The sequence below is a fragment of the Hoplias malabaricus genome, chromosome 14 (genome assembly GCF_029633855.1).
Source record: "Hoplias malabaricus isolate fHopMal1 chromosome 14, fHopMal1.hap1, whole genome shotgun sequence".
In the NCBI taxonomy this organism is placed as follows: Eukaryota; Metazoa; Chordata; class Actinopteri; order Characiformes; family Erythrinidae; genus Hoplias; species Hoplias malabaricus.
In genome coordinates, this window is record NC_089813.1 from 3,545,350 (window position 1) to 3,563,459 (window position 18,110).

The 18,110-nt window shown below is 47.1% G+C and overlaps 1 protein-coding gene across 3 annotated transcripts in view; it reads right to left on the reverse strand.

Annotated features, from left to right (window-relative positions):
- Positions 1 to 18,110, reverse strand: part of ncor2 (nuclear receptor corepressor 2) — a 69,947-nt gene that overhangs the window by 46,182 nt on the left and 5,655 nt on the right. For all 3 annotated transcript variants that reach the window (XM_066644774.1, XM_066644775.1, XM_066644773.1), the window contains exons 3-5: positions 12,493 to 12,670; positions 7,087 to 7,275; positions 2,338 to 2,451 (exon numbers count right to left, since the gene is read on the reverse strand). In XM_066644774.1, the coding sequence (XP_066500871.1) occupies positions 2,338 to 2,451; positions 7,087 to 7,275; positions 12,493 to 12,670 (481 nt within the window). The remainder of the gene's footprint in view (positions 1 to 2,337; positions 2,452 to 7,086; positions 7,276 to 12,492; positions 12,671 to 18,110) is intronic.

The window sequence follows — 18,110 nt, forward strand, 5'->3', positions numbered from 1 at the left end:
TGGGAAACGAACCCACAACCTCCAGGCCCCTGGAGCTTTGAGACTGCGACACCTACCTGCTGCGCCACCGTGCCGCCAGGTGGGTAATATTGACTTATTATTTAGTTTCTTTAGATAGGAACCTGCTACAAAACTAAACACCTTTCTGACAACCTACAAACAAGCCACATACAAACAACAGATGTTCTCATCAATCACACGGCTCCACTTTAAACGACGCCGAGCTTCTGAACGAAAACAAACGAGAGAACAGCATTTCCCCAAAAGCGCAGACGTTCCCTTTACGGCTGATTCCTTTTGGAATACTTCATGAGTCAAAAGCATTGAATCTCAACACATTCTTACGTCCCACTCCATGTTTCTGATGTGACCCAGGTTTCACTTTCAGAACCGAAGCCTGAAAAATAAAAATAAAAAAACCACACACACGAGGTCTGAAACACCAAAGTGACTTTTACACTGCTTTCGTCAGTGTTTCTCTCAACCGTGCAGAGAGCAACAGCATCCAGACAAAACTGTGAAGTCTGCAACTCGTGCAAATGTGTGTGTGTGTGAGTGTGAGAGTGAGAGTGCGAGATACATAAAGGTGAGAACACTTGTGTCTGTCACAGAGTTAAACAGTAAATTAACAGTGTGTATGTCACTGACCTAAGTATCTGAGCCTATAGGAGAAGGTTTCGGCAGCTGTTCCTGTAAACGATTACGAGCTGCTCGCTGTTCGCCCCCAACCCCACGGCGGTGAGGAGCGAGGAGCAGAAGCTCTGGCTTTTGGCTGTTTTAGCTCGGTTCTCTTTCTTCTCCGTTTTTACTCAGTGCTCTTATTTCTCTGCTGTGATTGGACAGACTCAGAAGAAGAGGGCGATTCTAAAGTCTGCAATGTTATCCCATGTAAAAAAACAAAACAACAACCAGACTGAGTGTTGTTGTTTCACAGTGTGTGTGTTGGTGGGCTCCACATTAATGTGAACATGCAGTGAAGAAGTGTTGTTGTTTTTAATATGTTCTCTTCTGAGTGTCACCAGCAGAGGGAGCGACAGCATCAAATATGAAAGCGTTCCTCTCCCGTGGATTACGACCCTGCCGCGCTGTCTCTGAATGAGTGGAAACAGTTGTTGAGGGGCATTTTCAGACGCAGTGTAGTAATGCATCGCTTTATGGGAGGGGAAGCGCTGCTGGGAACGTGTGTGTGTGTGATTCAGCACATCTGGCGGCTGTGTGTGTGTGTGTGTGTGTGAGTCATATACAGGGTTAGGGGGTTCACGGTGCATTGAGTTCAGCTCTAATAAGATTACCCTCCCCAGGTACGAGAGGCTACTATCTGGGTGAGCTCTATAGTAACGTACACAGTGTTTCCAGTTCCATAAACAAAACGTCACTTACAATACGACAGAGAACTGGTGAGAGAGCCATTGCATGTCTGAGTGTGTGTGTGTGTGTGTGTGTGTGTGAGAGAGAGACAGAGTAGCAGTACACTGTGTGTGCGGGAATTTATAACATTTACGACACTGTATATTCGCTGTACAATCCCACAGTGCACTGCGTTATGTCACACTTCACTGCCCTTGGGCTTTACACCAAACTAAATCAGTGTGTGCAAATGGAGGTAACATTTTATCAAGAGTAAATAGCTCTTGGTTCCTTTCTGAGAAGGAAATCAGGACCGGGCGTCACTGACGGGTAAACACCTTGTGGCATGTTACTGTCGTCAAGCGCCAAAAAAATAGACCCGAAGCACGTTAGAGCTCTACTCCTCAGGCCCAGGCCCCGTTCACTGCGGCGTTAATACGAGTCTCGGCCTGGTGTTGACACCTGGTGTTTAAACGCGTCTCCTGATGGGATTTCTCACCTCATTTCCAGGCACGGTGAAGTCGGCACATAAAGACATTTCACAAATACTCTTAAATAACTCCTGAGGTTTTTGACCTAGAAACGTTAGAAACTCTCCCTCGGAAAACACTGAAGGGCCTACTTTTTAAACGTGTTGTTGCTGTTCTAAAAACCATCAATGTTTACGTGTTTTTGTGGAAGTTTCTGCTGTAAAGGTAGTGGACGATGATACGCAGGTTGAGACGAAAGGCATTTTTAGATCATTGTGAGAGAAACACACGTACACTGTTGACGTTGGCGGCCCTCACTGCTGAAGGAGAGGCATAGAGACGCTTGGGGGTCGACACTACAGGGATAACGCGGTCATATCCACCTCCGACTATCGCCCACCAGGTGTGAACCGGCTCTGGGTTCCTCTAGTCTTCTTTAAGATCGCAGAATGAGCCTCACAGACCAAAAAAACAAGAAATACAAGTGTGTGTGTGTATGGTATGTGTGTATTATTCTTACCCTGTTCTCGTCGTAAATGATCTGCACTAAGCTGCGGTGTTTGGCTTCGCTGGGAGGGGGAGAAATGCTGCGCTCCGGCTCCTGTGGCTTCGCGGCCTCTTCCTCCAGCTGTTGCTAAAGTGGACGAAAGGAGGACACAGAAAAGGACGGGAGAAGTTAGAATGAAGGGGAAGTTGGGGAAACCTCGCTACTCGTGCCCCGCTTCTCCACTCGCACATTAGAGACTGTCCCAAAGGTCGACCGCGGGAACCGTAAAGAGGAAAAGGCAGAAGCAGAAGTGAAGAGAGATGAGGAAAAGCTGAGAAAGGTTTCCAAAGCAGCTTCCTCAGAAAGAGCCGACAAACCCCAGCAGTGAGTTCACTTACACCAAAGCCTGAGCCACTTCCTCTTGAGTGTGAACACACACACACAGTCAATGACAGACACCGTGTAAAACTGCAAGAATGAGTCACGCTGCATTGATCCGAAGATCCGTGATTTAACTCGGGAAAAAATCCCTTTTGGTAAAAACCACACGCCTCAATCTTCCGCTTCTTTCATGAAAATGAACAGCCGAAGTGTGAATAGACCCCCACCCCCCCCTTGACCAAGCTGAATTCAGTGACTGTAAAGCGACAGGATCCAGACATCACCGCTGTCCAAAGAAAAACACACCTCCGTGTTTGTGGATAATGAGTTTACTACGTCGTTTAAACCCAGCAGCTGTCCTTCACGCCGCGTGCACGTTTCCCGATGAATGGACCAATAGAAACGCTCCAAAATTAAAAACAATTACAAAAATAAAACATGTAAATCTTTTTACATTGACTTCCATTGAAAGTTAAAAAGGATTATTTTTTTGCTCCGTTTCGGAGATTCATCTTCTTTGGACAGCGCTGATGTATAAAGACGAGTTAATGCAGGGTGTAGACAGCCTCTGTGTCACTTCTCAGAACATCAGCGGTGTCATTTCAGAGTAGAAATCTCATACAGTGGTGTGCTATAATTAATGAACACACACACACACACGTGTTTCTCCACGACAAACCTCTCTCTCCAAACATGAACACAGGGGCCTCAGGGTACAACATCAACCCAAAAATACACCACTCTTTACCAGGGATCTGTGTGTGTGTGTGTGTGTGTGTGAGAGAGTGTTTAGGGCCTGCCCGAATGCACCGCTGGGTGAGAAAAAATAAATAAGCACCCTGCAAGGCTTTAACACACACACACACACACACACACACACACACACACACACACACACACACACACACACACACACACACACACACACACGTCTAACCCTAACCTAGTCCTAAAACATCTTCATATTAAAATGTAATGATTTACATTGTTATACACCGCTTTTTGCCCCCACAGTGTGTGTGTGTGTGTGTGTGTATAAACAGAGGTTGGCGACCACACAATACGAGATATATCTGAAACACACACACACACACAGCTACTGGCCATTTCCCTCTCTCTGTCGCTCATGAAGGTTTACCACACAGTTTAAGGGCCCAGATGGTTTAGTGCTTGGAGGAGACCTGAGGGGAGGAAGAAGAGAGGGAGGGATGGGGGTTGGGGGGGGGGGGGGGGGGCTGCACAGTATGTTACTAACAGAAAAATGAGGAAAACTCCCATATAAAAACAGTGAGGGGCTTGGGGATAGAAAGGAAAGGCGGGAGGGTTCTTAGAGGAACAAGAAGAAGAAGAAAAAAAGACAAAGACAAAAAGATACAAATACAGATAGAGAAAGAAAGAAAAATAGATAAAGAAATAAACAGAATGATAATAAAAAATGTAATATAGATAAAAGTATCAGTGCATGTCTGTGTGTGTGTCTGTGAGAGAGAGACAGAGAGAGTGAGAGAGAGAGAGAGAGAGAAAGAGAGAGACAGAAAGAGAGAGATAGAGAGAGAGAGACAGACAGAAAGAGAGAGTGAGAGAGAGACAGAAAGAGAAAGAGAGAGAAAGAGAGAGAGAGAGAGAGAGAGAGAGAGAGGGAGAGAGAGTCACAGAGACAGAGAAAGAGAGAGAGAGAGAGAGAAGCAGTATGTCTTTCGTTATAAAAGCATTTAAAAGCCCACCCCCTCTTCTCTTGCTCTCCAATCCTCATTGTCTCTCTCCCTCCACCCCTCGGCCCCCTCCTCTCTCGCCCCGCTCTGTTCAGGTGGTTTAGATTTATGGTTCTGCTTCTCTGGCAGCGGCGGAAAACCACAAGTCAGCAGCGAGGAGACGTTTTGACAAGAGAGCAGGGCGACACGTTACAGACCTCAGCGGAGTTTCTGACGATCCAGAGCAGCACTGGACGACATGGACCCCCCCACACCCCACCCCTCCCCCGCTCACCCACCCCCAAAAAACCCACCCTCTCCAAACAAGATCACAGGGTCTGAGGATATTTCATCTTCCACTGATACAGCCACTCCGCTGGAGAGCTGCGGCCTGAAAGAGTGTCTAACAAACTCTGAGAATCTCACTTCCATCTGTTTCCTAAACCCACACACACACACAGTTTGAACTGTAATAATATTAACAGCACAGTACTGGGCTTTATCCTCTATTGGGTCTCAGGTCACTGTCTGTGAGGAGTGTGAGTGAGTGTGTGAGTGAGTGAGTGAGTGTGTGATTGAGTGTGTGTGTGTGATTGAGTGAGTGTTTGATTGAGTAATTGAGTGAGTGTGTGATTGAGTGAGAGAGTGAGTGAGAGAGTGAGTGAGTGAGTGTATGATTGAGTGAGAGAGTGAGTGAGAGAGTGAGTGAGTGAGTGTATGATTAAGTGAGTGAGTGTGTGATTGAGTGAATGAGTGAGTGTGTGATTGAGTGAATGAGTGAGTGAGTGAGTGTATGATTAAGTGAGTGTGTGAGTGAGTGTGTGATTGAGTGAGTGTGATCGAGTGAGTGTGTGATTGAGTGAATGAGTGTGTGATTGAGTGTGTGAGTGAGTGAGTGAGTGATTGTGTGATTGAATGAGTGAGTGAGAATGAGTGAGTGATTGAGTGAGTGAATGAGTGAGTGAGTGAGTGTATGATTAAGTGAGTGAGTGAGTGATTGAGTGAGTGAATGAGTGAGTGTGTGATTGAGTGAGTGAGTGATTGAATGAGTGAGTGAGAATGAGTGAGTGATTGAGTGAGTGAATGAGTGAGTGAGTGAGTGTATGATTAAGTGAGTGAGTGAGTGATTGAGTGAGTGTGTGATTGAGTGAGTGAGTGATTGAATGAGTGAGTGAGTGAGTGAGTGTGTGCAAAGCCCTGTCCCGTGTGCTCCTGCCTTGTACTCAGTGATCGTGTGTAGGATCCAGACCCCCTCCGAGACCTCGGTGATGATGAAGTGATTACAGACGATGAATGAATGAATGTAGCTTTAAAACGATCTATCGCTGCTCCTCAGACGTGTGTCTAAAAGTAGCCCACGGCTCTGCAGCAGGGAGGAGAACAGGAAGAAACACACGGCTCCCACCGCACCACAGAGCGAGAGCGACGGAGGGCTCCAGTATCAGATCACACTCGTTCGGTTTGTCCCTCTTTAGGTCTGACTTTAGTTAACGCTTGTGGTTCCTTCACAACTCCGAGGCGCTGAGGCAGTGTGAGTGTGTGAGGGAAAGAGAGATATGAGGTAAGAAAGAGAAAAAAAAAAGAAAGAAGCCAAAACAAAGCCCAAACGCCGCTCTCCCGCAGGAGTTCCTGTTTATAGCCTCATATATTTTTAACCTACTTTTCTGTGACTGGAACAAGGCGGGGAGCGAGAGGAAGGAGTGGAAAAGTGTGTGTAATTGTGTGGCTGGTTTGAGGCCTGCTGAGTGAGGATTTAACCACGCTATAATCACACCATCGCTTTTTTCTTTTGGTCTGTCCCACACACAAACCATTAACTTCTCCCGACTGAAGCGAAGCTTACGAGAGACAGAGACATGAAGGGACACGGAGCCCAGACCTCCGACTAAACTGACCCACATCTGACTCCCCAACACGACCCGCGAAGTCTGAAAACCCTGGGCAGCTGGGGCCTGAAGGTTCGGCACTGGGAGGTCCACGGTTTGGCCGGACAGGAAAAACGGACACGGTGTGGGAAGTGAACGGCACTTTCTCCTCCCTCGACATCCACGAGCAATGCTAGACACTGTAGGGTGTGTGTGAGTGTGTGTTCATTGCTTCCCATAGTCAACAGTGGAAGTTCACGGCAGACTCCAAAGTGGACACTAACACATGACTCTCCCGAGACAACTGAAGCCAATCACTGCCTCTGGGGGCAGCCATGGCCATGATGTTTAAGAGGCAAGGCTTGGGAACCAAGGGAGTGAGTGAGTGACTGGGTGAGGGAGTGACTGAGTGACTGGGTGAGTGAGTGGGTGACTGAGTGACTGGGTGAGTGAGGGAGTGAGTGGGTGACTGAGTGACTGGGTGAGTGAGGGAGTGAGTGGGTGACTGAGTGACTGGGTGAGTGGGTGAGTGAGGGAGTGACTGGGTGAGTGAGGGAGTGACTGAGTGACGGAGTGACTGGGTGAGGGAGTGACTGAGTGAGGGAGTGACTGAGTGAGGGAGTGACTGAGTGACTGGGTGACTGAGTGACTGGGTGAGGGAGTGAGTGAGTGAGTGACTGGGTGACTGAGCGAGTGAACGAGTGAGTGGGTGAGTGAACGAGTGAGTGAACGAGTGAGTGGGTGAGTGAGTGTGTGACTGGGTGAGCGAGCGGGTGACTGAGTGAGTCAGTCAGTCACACACACACACACACACCTGTAGTTGTGCAGCAGCCAGGAGGCATTACCTGTTTTTTCCTGAGTTTGCAGATCTGTTGCTCCACCATGGTGATCTCTCGGTCCACTCTGTCCATGTTCTGAATCAGTTCTTCTTTCGAGAAGCGAGTGGGCAGCAGGTTCAAATCAGCCTCCAGAGTCACGGGGCTGACCGGAGAGATCGGCTCAATCTTGCCCATCGAGCTGCTGCCGCTACGCTCCTGTAGATCACACACACACACACACACACGTCAATGTACTATTTTCCATTGTCTACCCACATGTGGGAGTTAAATTTCCAATCCAACCTGCATTTCATTTCTTTATTTCCAACCTATTCACAGTGAGAGAATGAACAGTCAGTGCGTCTCTGCTCTTAACACGCTCCAGTAATCCTCCTCACACCTCTCTTCTACCCTTCACACTCTCGAGAGTCTCACAGAGACACTGCTCAACACCAGCAGCGCCTAACGTTACTGCCGCCGTTGGTGTGGTTTACGAAGCCCACGCCTCCCATAGAGACTGGGTTTTGTGACGTCACTAACTGTATTTCGTGAAAGCGAGTCGAGTCCATCCCATGCAGTGGAAAAGCACCCTGGGTGAGAATCAGAGAGACAGAGAGAGACACAGACCAACTCCAAGGACACCTTATGAAGGCTGCTGCTTTTCAAAACACATTCCTCAAAGAATCCCGGACCTCAGGCTTCAGCTCTTTAAAGAGGATTTCGCGGAAAACCAACATTAGATCTGGATTTCGCTTTTCTCTCTGTTTTCCATTTTCTCCCTCTCTCTCTCTCTCTGGGTTCATCTGGGGACGAGAAACACTCTGATTTAAACATAAAACCTCAATCAATCACAACACCGGGGCTGTGTGTGCAGTAACTCAACCCTGCTCATAGCTGTCACAGCATAGGTGCTGACCTCTGGACAAACACACAAAGGTGCCAATGTCCACAGACACACACACACACACCTAACGTCACTCTGAACCCAAACCTAGCTGATGGAGTATAAAGGTATGTGTGTGGTGAAAGTCTTTAGACAAAAGGCCGTAGTGGGGGCCAATCCTCCAGCAGGAATCCTGCTCAGCTGTTTACACTCGCACACAACACACTCCACCCACACACACACACACACACACACACACACACACACATCTGGATGCTGTAGCCAGACGGCCAGTGCGCTCCTAACTACACTGCACTATTTAAGAACTTCAACTGGGCTTCGCTTTCTCTGAGGGGAAGGAAATACCAGGAATAAAAACATGGGAGTTCAGCTGAGATTAATTCACGGCGATGGACAGCGGCGGCGTTCTGCAAATCATTTCACCATCAACACACAAAGGAATATGTTTCCAAACATGCCTCTCGTGGTTTAAAAACAGCTGAGGGGAACCAGGGGGTTTCCATGTCAAGTCCCAAAAGACGGTGTCTTCCGATGACCCCAAACAATCATATTTAAACACACACACACACACACACCAAAGAAGAAAAAAAAGCAGCCTATTCCACTCTTCTCTAAAAATTACACAGTGCAGTTTCTTTAGTGCTAAGCCAAAAGTACCAACAACAGAGGCGCTATTCTCCCTGTTACAGGTCACTGGAGCATCACAATGATTTTAATGCTGAAAAAAACTTCCCTTAACTCCCTTAACTGATGTCCCTTAACACACCACACTCCTCACAGACAGTCACCCGGAGGAAACCAACGCAGACACAGAGAACACACCACACTCCTCACAGACAGTCACCCGGAGGAAACCCACGCAGACACAGAGAGAACACACCACACTCCTCACAGACAGTCACCCGGAGGAAACCAACGCAGACACAGAGAGAACACACCACACTCCTCACAGACAGTCACCCGGAGGAAACCCACACAGACACAGAGAGAACACACCACACTCCTCACAGACAGTCACCCGGAGGAAACCAACGCAGACACAGAGAGAACACACCACACTCCTCGCAGACAGTCACCCAGAGGAAACCCACGCAGACACAGGGAGAACACACCACACTCCTCACAGACAGTCACCCGGAGGAAACCCACGCAGACACAGAGAGAACACACCACACTCCTCGCAGACAGTCACCCAGAGGAAACCCACGCAGACACAGAGAGAACACACCACACTCCTCACAGACAGTCACCCGGAGGAAACCCACGCAGACACAGGGAGAACACACCACACTCCTCACAGACAGTCACCCGGAGGAAACCCACGCAGACACAGAGAGAACACACCACACTCCTCACAGACAGTCACCCGGAGGAAACCCACGCAGACACAGGGAGAACACACCACACTCCTCACAGACAGTCACCCGGAGGAAACCCACACAGACACAGGGAGAACACACCACAGTCCTCACAGACAGTCACCCGGAGGAGGAAACAAACCCACAACCTCCAGGTCCCTGGTGCTGTGTGACTGCGACACCTACCTGCTGCCTAAAATAAAATACTGTAAAACGTAAATAACACAAATATTAAAACACACAAACCAGCACCCTCCAGTTGTGAGCGATGTTGGCGTGTGGTCGGTGTGATGCGCTGTTAGCCCCTGTAGCATTAGCAGAATCTGGTACGCTGCCTTCCCTGCTTCCGTGTACATTTGCATGGTCATCGCCTGTGTCTTAACTGAACTGGACTCAGCCGAGTGCGAGACCCCTAAACCACCATACATCACCCGCCACAACCACCAGCCCCCACTCCAAGTGCCGTCAATCACTCAGCGCAGTCTCAGGGTCTGAAACGTGCTTCTTAATGAGTGTAAAAACAGAGTATCTCCCATTTCTGTGACGTTAATCATAATTTAATCAGTCAGTCCAATAAAAATCACCACTGACGTCACACTCGGTTGAACACGGAGTAATATTTGGGTTCTTATTAATGGAGACGAGAACTAAAAATATCAGTCACGGCCCATAAACAGCGACAGAGAGCGTGAGCAGTGTTTCCCCTCAGACTCTACTCTAAAGGCTGCTAAAAATACCCAGCAGCCTCCGAGGGAAAGTCACCACTCAGAAACACAACACTGACCCTGACGGATGCTCTCTCTCTCTCACACACACACACACACACACACACAATAAAAATGCACAAAAGGGTGTAAACACACTACACTTCTTCACTGCACCACAGCTCAGAGCGAAGGTGTGATCACAGTGACCTTAACCCCACAAGCACAGAGAACGGTGACTCGACTGTCTGTTATACTTCACATATTACACTCAAACACACGCGGAAACAGAGCCAAAGGCTTCACACACTCCCACAGATCCCTGTAGACTTGTAAACACACTGCGCCCACGGAGCAGCACCTTTCACACAGTGTGGACAGATAACTCCACTTCAGAACTAGTCCAGTCCAATCAACGTCATGTATATAGCACATATAAAACATAGCAGGTGTCAACAACCAAATCGCTGCCTCACGCTACAGACCCTGGAGTCGCCTGACGGGTGTAGCTCACCCTTTCGTTGTTGGTGCACACTTCTGGAACGGTATTTTACAGCTCCTGGCCATGTCTCTACAACCACACGCTGAGGTTAAAGGAAAACGAAAGCAGAGGAATAAGAGCACAACGCAAAATCTGCAAAAGTTTGAGGAGAGCTTTAGCTCGCTCGCTCCTCACTGCTGCGCACTCAGGGGTGTGCTGTGCTGCGGCTCACTCTCATTAAAAGAAACTGGGCTGTTTAGACAGGAGGAGAACGCTGCCCTACTGCACACACACTTCCTGCTCTTTAGACACAAACACCACATACATACTATACACACAGCCCCTTTATAGAACCCCTGGCCTAGAAAAGGAGAGGCTTCACGAGCTGAGGCGGTACATGAGTTATTACCTCAGCCATCTGCCTCTGCCACTTTCCGTTACACACACACACAATCCCGCAGTGTGTTGGGACTCAGATGCTAAATGACAGCCACACCGACACACGCCTGGGGCTCCTGTGTGCAGAATGAGCCGCACTCTGGCAGCAGGATGGAAACGGCGGCTAATGGCTAAAGACAAGCTGATTTATAGAGCCAATAAATACGAGCCGAGTGATTAGTGCTTATTATCAGCGCTGTCTGGAGAAGAGCAGCAGCGATTCACGGGCTAATCTCAGAGCTAACAATCACCTTCTGGAGACAGACAAATACAGTACTGACAGCCGTATGAGAAGTCTGGACCGCCTCGGTCAAATTACATTCTGGCCTTCTGAGTGCAGTGTTAATTCAGGTCAATTCCCCCATTTGATTGTATTTAATCGAGCGCTTTTTACAACTGGAGCCACAAAGCTCCCTTCCCTTTCCTTCCTCAGAGCATGTGGAAGAAACACACAGACCGTTTCCACCAGAAGAATTCGGATTAAAACCAGCCGGTTCCAGAAATATAGACCCGTTGAGGTCCACTGCGCTTTGTAGCGTTTTAATTAAGCTCTGAGCTCTTTCTGGAGCTTCTTTATCTCGACTCACCCACAAACTCTTCTGGTTCAGGAAACACCGTTTGTTTTTAAATGTGTTGTGATTATAAATCATTTCATCCAACCGCCTTCAGTGCCTAAGACTTACGCACATCATCATATAACGCCACGTTCCGTACACAACTGTACTTCTGAAAACTTCAACACTTCTTTTCCTTGAGTGCTTTCATTTCACGGAGCTGACAAACGTGACTCACTTTGCCGTGGTTTAAATAGCGGCCGATTACATAAGCTTCATTATGCAGCATCCGGCAACAGGTTTCCATGGTGATCACTTCAGGACTGTAATTATGGCGGTCAGAAGCCAGATGCAAATTAGGCGGCCTCACGTAGAGACAGAGCTTCGTTTTAGCCTCTGACACCACGAGCTAGCAAATCAACAGGGTTTGATTTTAAATAGATCACCAATCCCTCATCAAAAGAAAAAAACAAAACGCAATTTACCACCGTTAAAGAATCCAGGGGGTAACAGAAAGCAGGAAAGGACACGTTGTGAAGCACATTTCAGATCAGGTTAATGTCCATAGATAAACACAGGTAAGATGCGGAAACAAAGGGTCAGGAACTTTCATTTCTAGAGGATTACAAATGCAACAATGCAGGGAAGTAATAAAACACAGAAAACACACTCTTCGGCTGCAGCAGCTGTGGTTTCATTCAAAGGAGGTATTTCCATTTTTACCCCGAAATAACTATGAAATGTGCCAAATTGCTAATGTGCTAATTTCAGTTTAGCTAACATTATACATTCCCATGTTTAAGAACAATGTGACGTCTCAACAACAGCAGCTTGTTATAGTTCAATCGAATCATCTAAAGGCTACTGCACATCAGGAAACACTGATGTACGAATGCTCTGCATCTGAGAGACGATAAAAACATTTTATTTTTTCTGAAGTTAAGTTTAACACAAACAGAACCTCGAAAGCTGACTATTGGACCCCAATACTGACCTTAGCAATGTCTTCAGCTCCGCCTAGAGAAAGAGGCGGGCGGTGAGAGTGATGGCGCATCAGAGACTCCGCCCCTATTTCCAGACGAGGCCGTTTCATCTCTGCGTACTCCACCTCTGATTGGCTGTTGGCCTCTGGTAGGTAAATGTGCTCATATCTGACGTGAGAGTCCTGGGATCTGCAGGAAACAGAAAAAAAAGGAGAAAAGTGAATTGGAAGTAATCTACAGTTTGCCGTGAAATGTCAAGACGGCTAACTACACATTACTAATTTCTTAAAAATATATATTGCTCCACCCCCTCAACTGAGTGTCTTCAATCAAAGGCGGGGCTAAACACAACAAAACAGACATAACGAGCGTGGGGGGTTAAGAGCACAGAGGGAAAACGGCTAAAAAAAACAGAGCTTAAACGGGGAACGATGCTGTGGTGTTTGATCCTTGTGGTATTTTGACCAACATTAAGACTCTAGACCCGTGGTCACTCGTGGAAAAGGGGAAGAATACGTCCATTTTAAATCTCTATTCCCCTAATACAGACATGGAATTGGAAAGACTACATGCGAGATGTCATCGTGTTTCTGTCGTCGTTGTTATTGTTGTGAGTGAAATGCCGATTTGGCTTTAAATAAACAATAAGGAAAAGAAAAACAGAGCAACCTCATCTCCATTGTTTTCTGTGCTTCAGATTTTGTGTGTGAAGAGGCAGAGCTCAGCACAGAGGAGGAGTGAGGAAGTGTATTTCCAACTGCAGTCGTCCACTTCAGTCTAAATCAGTCTCTAATGGTCTCCACTCCAGATACATTCGGCTGCCGTGACAAGACGCGCTGCAGCTACTTCCCAAATCACCACCTCTCTGCTGACTGCCCACATAGGGCCTATTAGGGGACAAAGTAACCATGGCAACGTGTTTACGTTGGACACGAGAACATAGCATACGCTGCTTCACACCGGAGTGTGTTTTCCCGCTAGCGTGTCAGTGCACACAGGCCCTAATGCACTGCAGGACGACAGGAGGAGGAGGAGGAGGAGGAGGAGGAGGGTGTGTGGGTGATATGAGCAAGCTGGTGCACACACACACACACACTCTACCTCACCAACATACTCCAGATTCTCAAATATAAGCCAGTTCTAGACGAAAGAAAGACTGGTTTAGAACCACTTCTGTGACTATACTTTATATTAAACATCTTACTAAAATTGTTCAGAGCATGTGTACATTAAAATGTGTGAGAGAGAGAGAGAGAGAGAATGAGAAAGAGAGAATGACAGAAAATGAGAGAGAATGAGAAAGAGAGAATAAGAGAGAATGAGACAGAAAATGAGAAAGAGAGAATGAGAAAGAGAGAATAAGAGAATGAGAAAGAGAGAGAGAGAATGAGAGACAGAAAATGAGAGAGAGAGAATGAGAGACAGAAAATGAGAGAGAGAGAGAATGAGAGAGAGAAAATGAGAGAGAGAGAGAGAATGAGAGAGAATGAGAATGAGAGAGAGAGAGAGAGAGAAAATGAGAGAGAGCAAGAGAAAAAGAAAGAAAGAGAGAGAGAAAGAAAGAAAGAAAGCAAGAGAGATCTGGAGCCCACCAACCCACACACTATGAAACAATCACCCAGCCCAGTGGAGTGCTTAAGTCACAAAACGTGCAGTTTTGGTTCTGCTCCACTTCTGAGATCAAGAGCAGAGAATTGCTGGTTGCTGGTAAAGAAAGACTGGTTTAGAACCACTTCTGTGATTATACTTTATATTAAACATCTTACTAAAATTGTTCAGAGCATGTGTACATTAAAATGTGTGAGAGAGAGAGAATGAGAAAGAGAGAATAAGAGAGAGAATGAGAAAGAGAGAATAAGAGAGATAATGAGAGAGGGTGAGAGAATGAGAACGAGAGAGAATCTGAGAGAGAGAATGAGAAAGAGAGAATGAGAGAGAGAGGATGAGAGAATGAGAAAGAGAGAGATAATGAGAGAATGAGAACGAGAGAGAGAATGAGAGACAGAAAATGAGAGAGAATGAGAAAGAGCATGAGAAAAAGAAAGAAAGAGAGAGAGAGAGAGAGAGAGAGAAAGAAAGAAAGCAAGAGAGATCTGGAGCCCACCAACCCACACACTGCTAAACAACCACCCAGCCCAGCTTAAGTCACAAAACGTGCAGTTTTGGTTCTGCTCCACTTCTGGGATCAAGAGCAGAGAATTGCCCCGCCCCCTTGCATGAGTCTGTCCAATCACAGCCCTGAGCCTGTGCTAATATGAGTGTGAAAAGACGAGGTTAAACACAGTGAAACAGACATTAGCCATGGGCTGGAAAATTATTTAATATCAATATATAATCGCAATAAATGTTTCAGTAACAATGATTTTCAGTACACTTTTTTACAGCATGTGTCACTGACTGACGGTTGTTACGAGGCGCTGGCATCAGTTCAGCACTCAATTTGAAGTCTTTTCCTCCCCCTCGTTTCTCGACCTCTCTCCGACTGTCCTTTCAGAACACGCTCATGTCTTAAAGAGCCCTGCATGAGTTCTCACGAAGGTCATTCCTTTCTCCTCCAGCTCTCAGTCCAAGCAGAGACGCTGTCTTCCCGGGAATTTGTGCTTATGTAACGAGGCCACTACTTTTCAGGATCGAACGTCTACTCAGTAACCTTCTCCCCAGAACCCGGCTCCTGAATCCTCGCCCCTGCACCGGCCTGAGTTGTGCGAGTGCACAGACAGTGTTTATATTAACCGGGCTCCACATACTGCAGCGGAGCTTGGGTGACCTGTATAGGGTGTTTATGTAAGCTGAGGAAACCATGTGCAGCTGATGTGTGAGATACGGGAGTCGTGTAAACTCCGCACGCGATGCAGAGGCCGTGGTTACTGAGACTACACGGCGTTAGCGCAGCTTCCAGCCTTTCTCTTTTTCAAGGACATCAGCGGGAGTATCTTTCCACAGCTTCCCAGGGGTCCACCTTTTCCACAAAGGAACACAGTCCTGGGGTTTTAATGATACGTCCGTGGCCTGCTTTTGTAAAAAATACCACAAGGATTAAACACCACAGCAGTGTCGTTCCCTGCATTCAAATGCACTCGGTGTCTATAGACCAAGTCTAAGACCTCCACCTGAGAGGATCTGAGAGAGTGAGAGAGAGTGCTTGTGTTTACTAAGGCTTAAGCACAGCTCAAGTTCACAGACGTTTATAACACTGCCTGACCTAATTATGTCAAAGTCAGCCCCACACACACACGGCTCTGAAACCCGATAGCATGATTAATGAGCCACACATACTGAGATATTACAAAGCTCTCCAGTATTTGTAAGAAAAATAATCATCTCATTCCTCAGCGCTACCCAATGTAAACAGTGAGTTCATCCTCACACTGACAGGGGAAATAAAACGGAGCGGGGCAACGTTTGAATCGTCCGTCCTGTTTCGGCCAAAAACTCCTGAATCATCTGCCTACGGCGGACGCGACGCTGGTGCTCACAGGGCGTGTGAAACAACTCCATACAGACATCGTTTCTGTCGACGCAGGGTCACCCTGTACATCGCGCCGGGGGCCGTCGGGAACCAGGTTCACTTCCGGGGAAACAGGTGAGGTCAGTGATGGGATCACGGCTTGTTTGGGGCAAGTCACACTGCACACGACCCGATCAAATCGAGTCTAAATACTCGAGTGTACAGCCAGGGCAAAGGAACACTGGGTTAGGTTTGGTGTTTTTGCTCCTGGGCTCCCCCTACAGCTGCGGAGGGTAATTCACTTTTACTGCACTGTTCTGAAATCAAGGCGGAGGGGAAGTGAGGGCTGCGGTGGTTTCCTACACTCCTCTAAAAGTGACATAGTACAATTTCTTTTGGAGGTGTGGCTGCTGATTTCTTTAGAAAATTAATAGCAAAGGCCCTGAATATCTTGGTGGTTTCCGTCTGGTTTTAAAGACGTACATATACTCGTCCCTCAGTATCAGAAGGGGGGCTGGGTCCAGAACAGTGTTGTCACGATACCAAAATAATGACTTTCGATACGATACCTGCCTAAATATCTCGATACCGATACTGGAACGATACCATCGCCAAAACCGAACACACCAGAAGTAAATGTACCTTCTCTACAAGCTGAGGGTGATCGGCAAAATCGTTGGTATCTGCTTCTTAAATGTGATGCCACACGTCACGTTTCACCATTTCTGGGTCCAATCGCGCCTTCAGCCACGTGTCATACGTTCATAAGACTTGTTCACTGTTTGAATAAAGCTGAATGCCTCAAGTGAGTGAATGTGTCGCCCTGTGAAGGACTGGCGCCCCCTTCAGGGTGTGTTCCTGCCTTGTCTAGGCTCCGGACAATGAAGGAATTAATGAATGCCACTTTTTGAACATTCGCAGCTGTGTCTTATGGATCTCCATCTCCAGGAGCAGAGAAGCCGCGGAGAGAGAGCCGTCTCTCCAGCTCAAGGTCAGTCCTGGTGTTCTAACGAGTCGTGCTACCGGCGATTCTCTTCTACATTTGAAACCCCCTCTGGATTATCGGCAGTCCCTGATACAATGGACGTGTTATTGTTTACAGACAGTGACAGGAGAAATAAGTGTGTACATGTTCATCACATGTCCACTGGACAATGCTCCAGCAGCGAGAGCCGGAAGGAGACGGGGGAAGTGTGAAATGGTGAGAGCCTACAGCAGTGCGGACCCGGTGTAGCACTCAGAGCAAATACAGACCGTAGAATCCGTGAATAAAGAATGACTCTGTATCTAATATATATTATTAGTGTGGTTTGACTACAAAGGGAGGATATTTAGTCTAGAATGTGTGTGAAAACAGCTACAAAACGCACACACACACTTCCCTGCCTCCTCTGATTTCCATAGAGGCTTGTCACTTACATAATCACATCATCAAAATATGTCTTTCATCCAGCTATACTTCCTCTCCCTCCCTCTGGTGTGTAACTGTAAGCCTGTGTGTGTGTGTGTGAGAGAGAGATTACATGACGTGGTGTTGGTTGAGCAGGTCTGTGCTGAATTGAGGCCAGCTCAAGCGTAGAGATAGAGTTCAAGTTCGTTCTCTCTCTCTCTCTCTCTCTCTCTCTCCTCTCTCTCCTCTCTCTCTCTCTCTCTCTCTCTCTCTCTCTCTCTCTCTCTCTCTCTCTCTCTCTCTCTCTCTCTCTCTCTCTCTCTCTCCTCTCTCTCTCTCTCTCTCTCTCTCTCTCTCTCTCTACTTCCTTTTTACCCTTTTCCTGTATTTCAGTAACACACCCCTGTTGATACTGCTTTTATCTGTCTCTCATTACACACCCAGACTCTCTCTCTCTTTTTAAAATGCATTTTTATTAAATAATAATAAAATAAACCACATATATATCACATAAAATAAACAGTTTGACCTCTAAAATCTGATTGGCTAGCTCGGGCATTTCAGTCCACTCTAAAGGAGGAATAGGAAGATGGGAACTAAGGCTAAGAAGAGAATCAGAAACACACACACACACACACACACACTTGGCTCTGGCAGTAGTGTAACTCTCTGTGAGCTTGTCTGGCAAATCCTGTTCACATATGTCCCTGAGGCTAGATACCCTACTGTATCATCACTTACAGCACTGCCTGCTGAGAAACCCTGAGCCAACACACACACACACACACTCC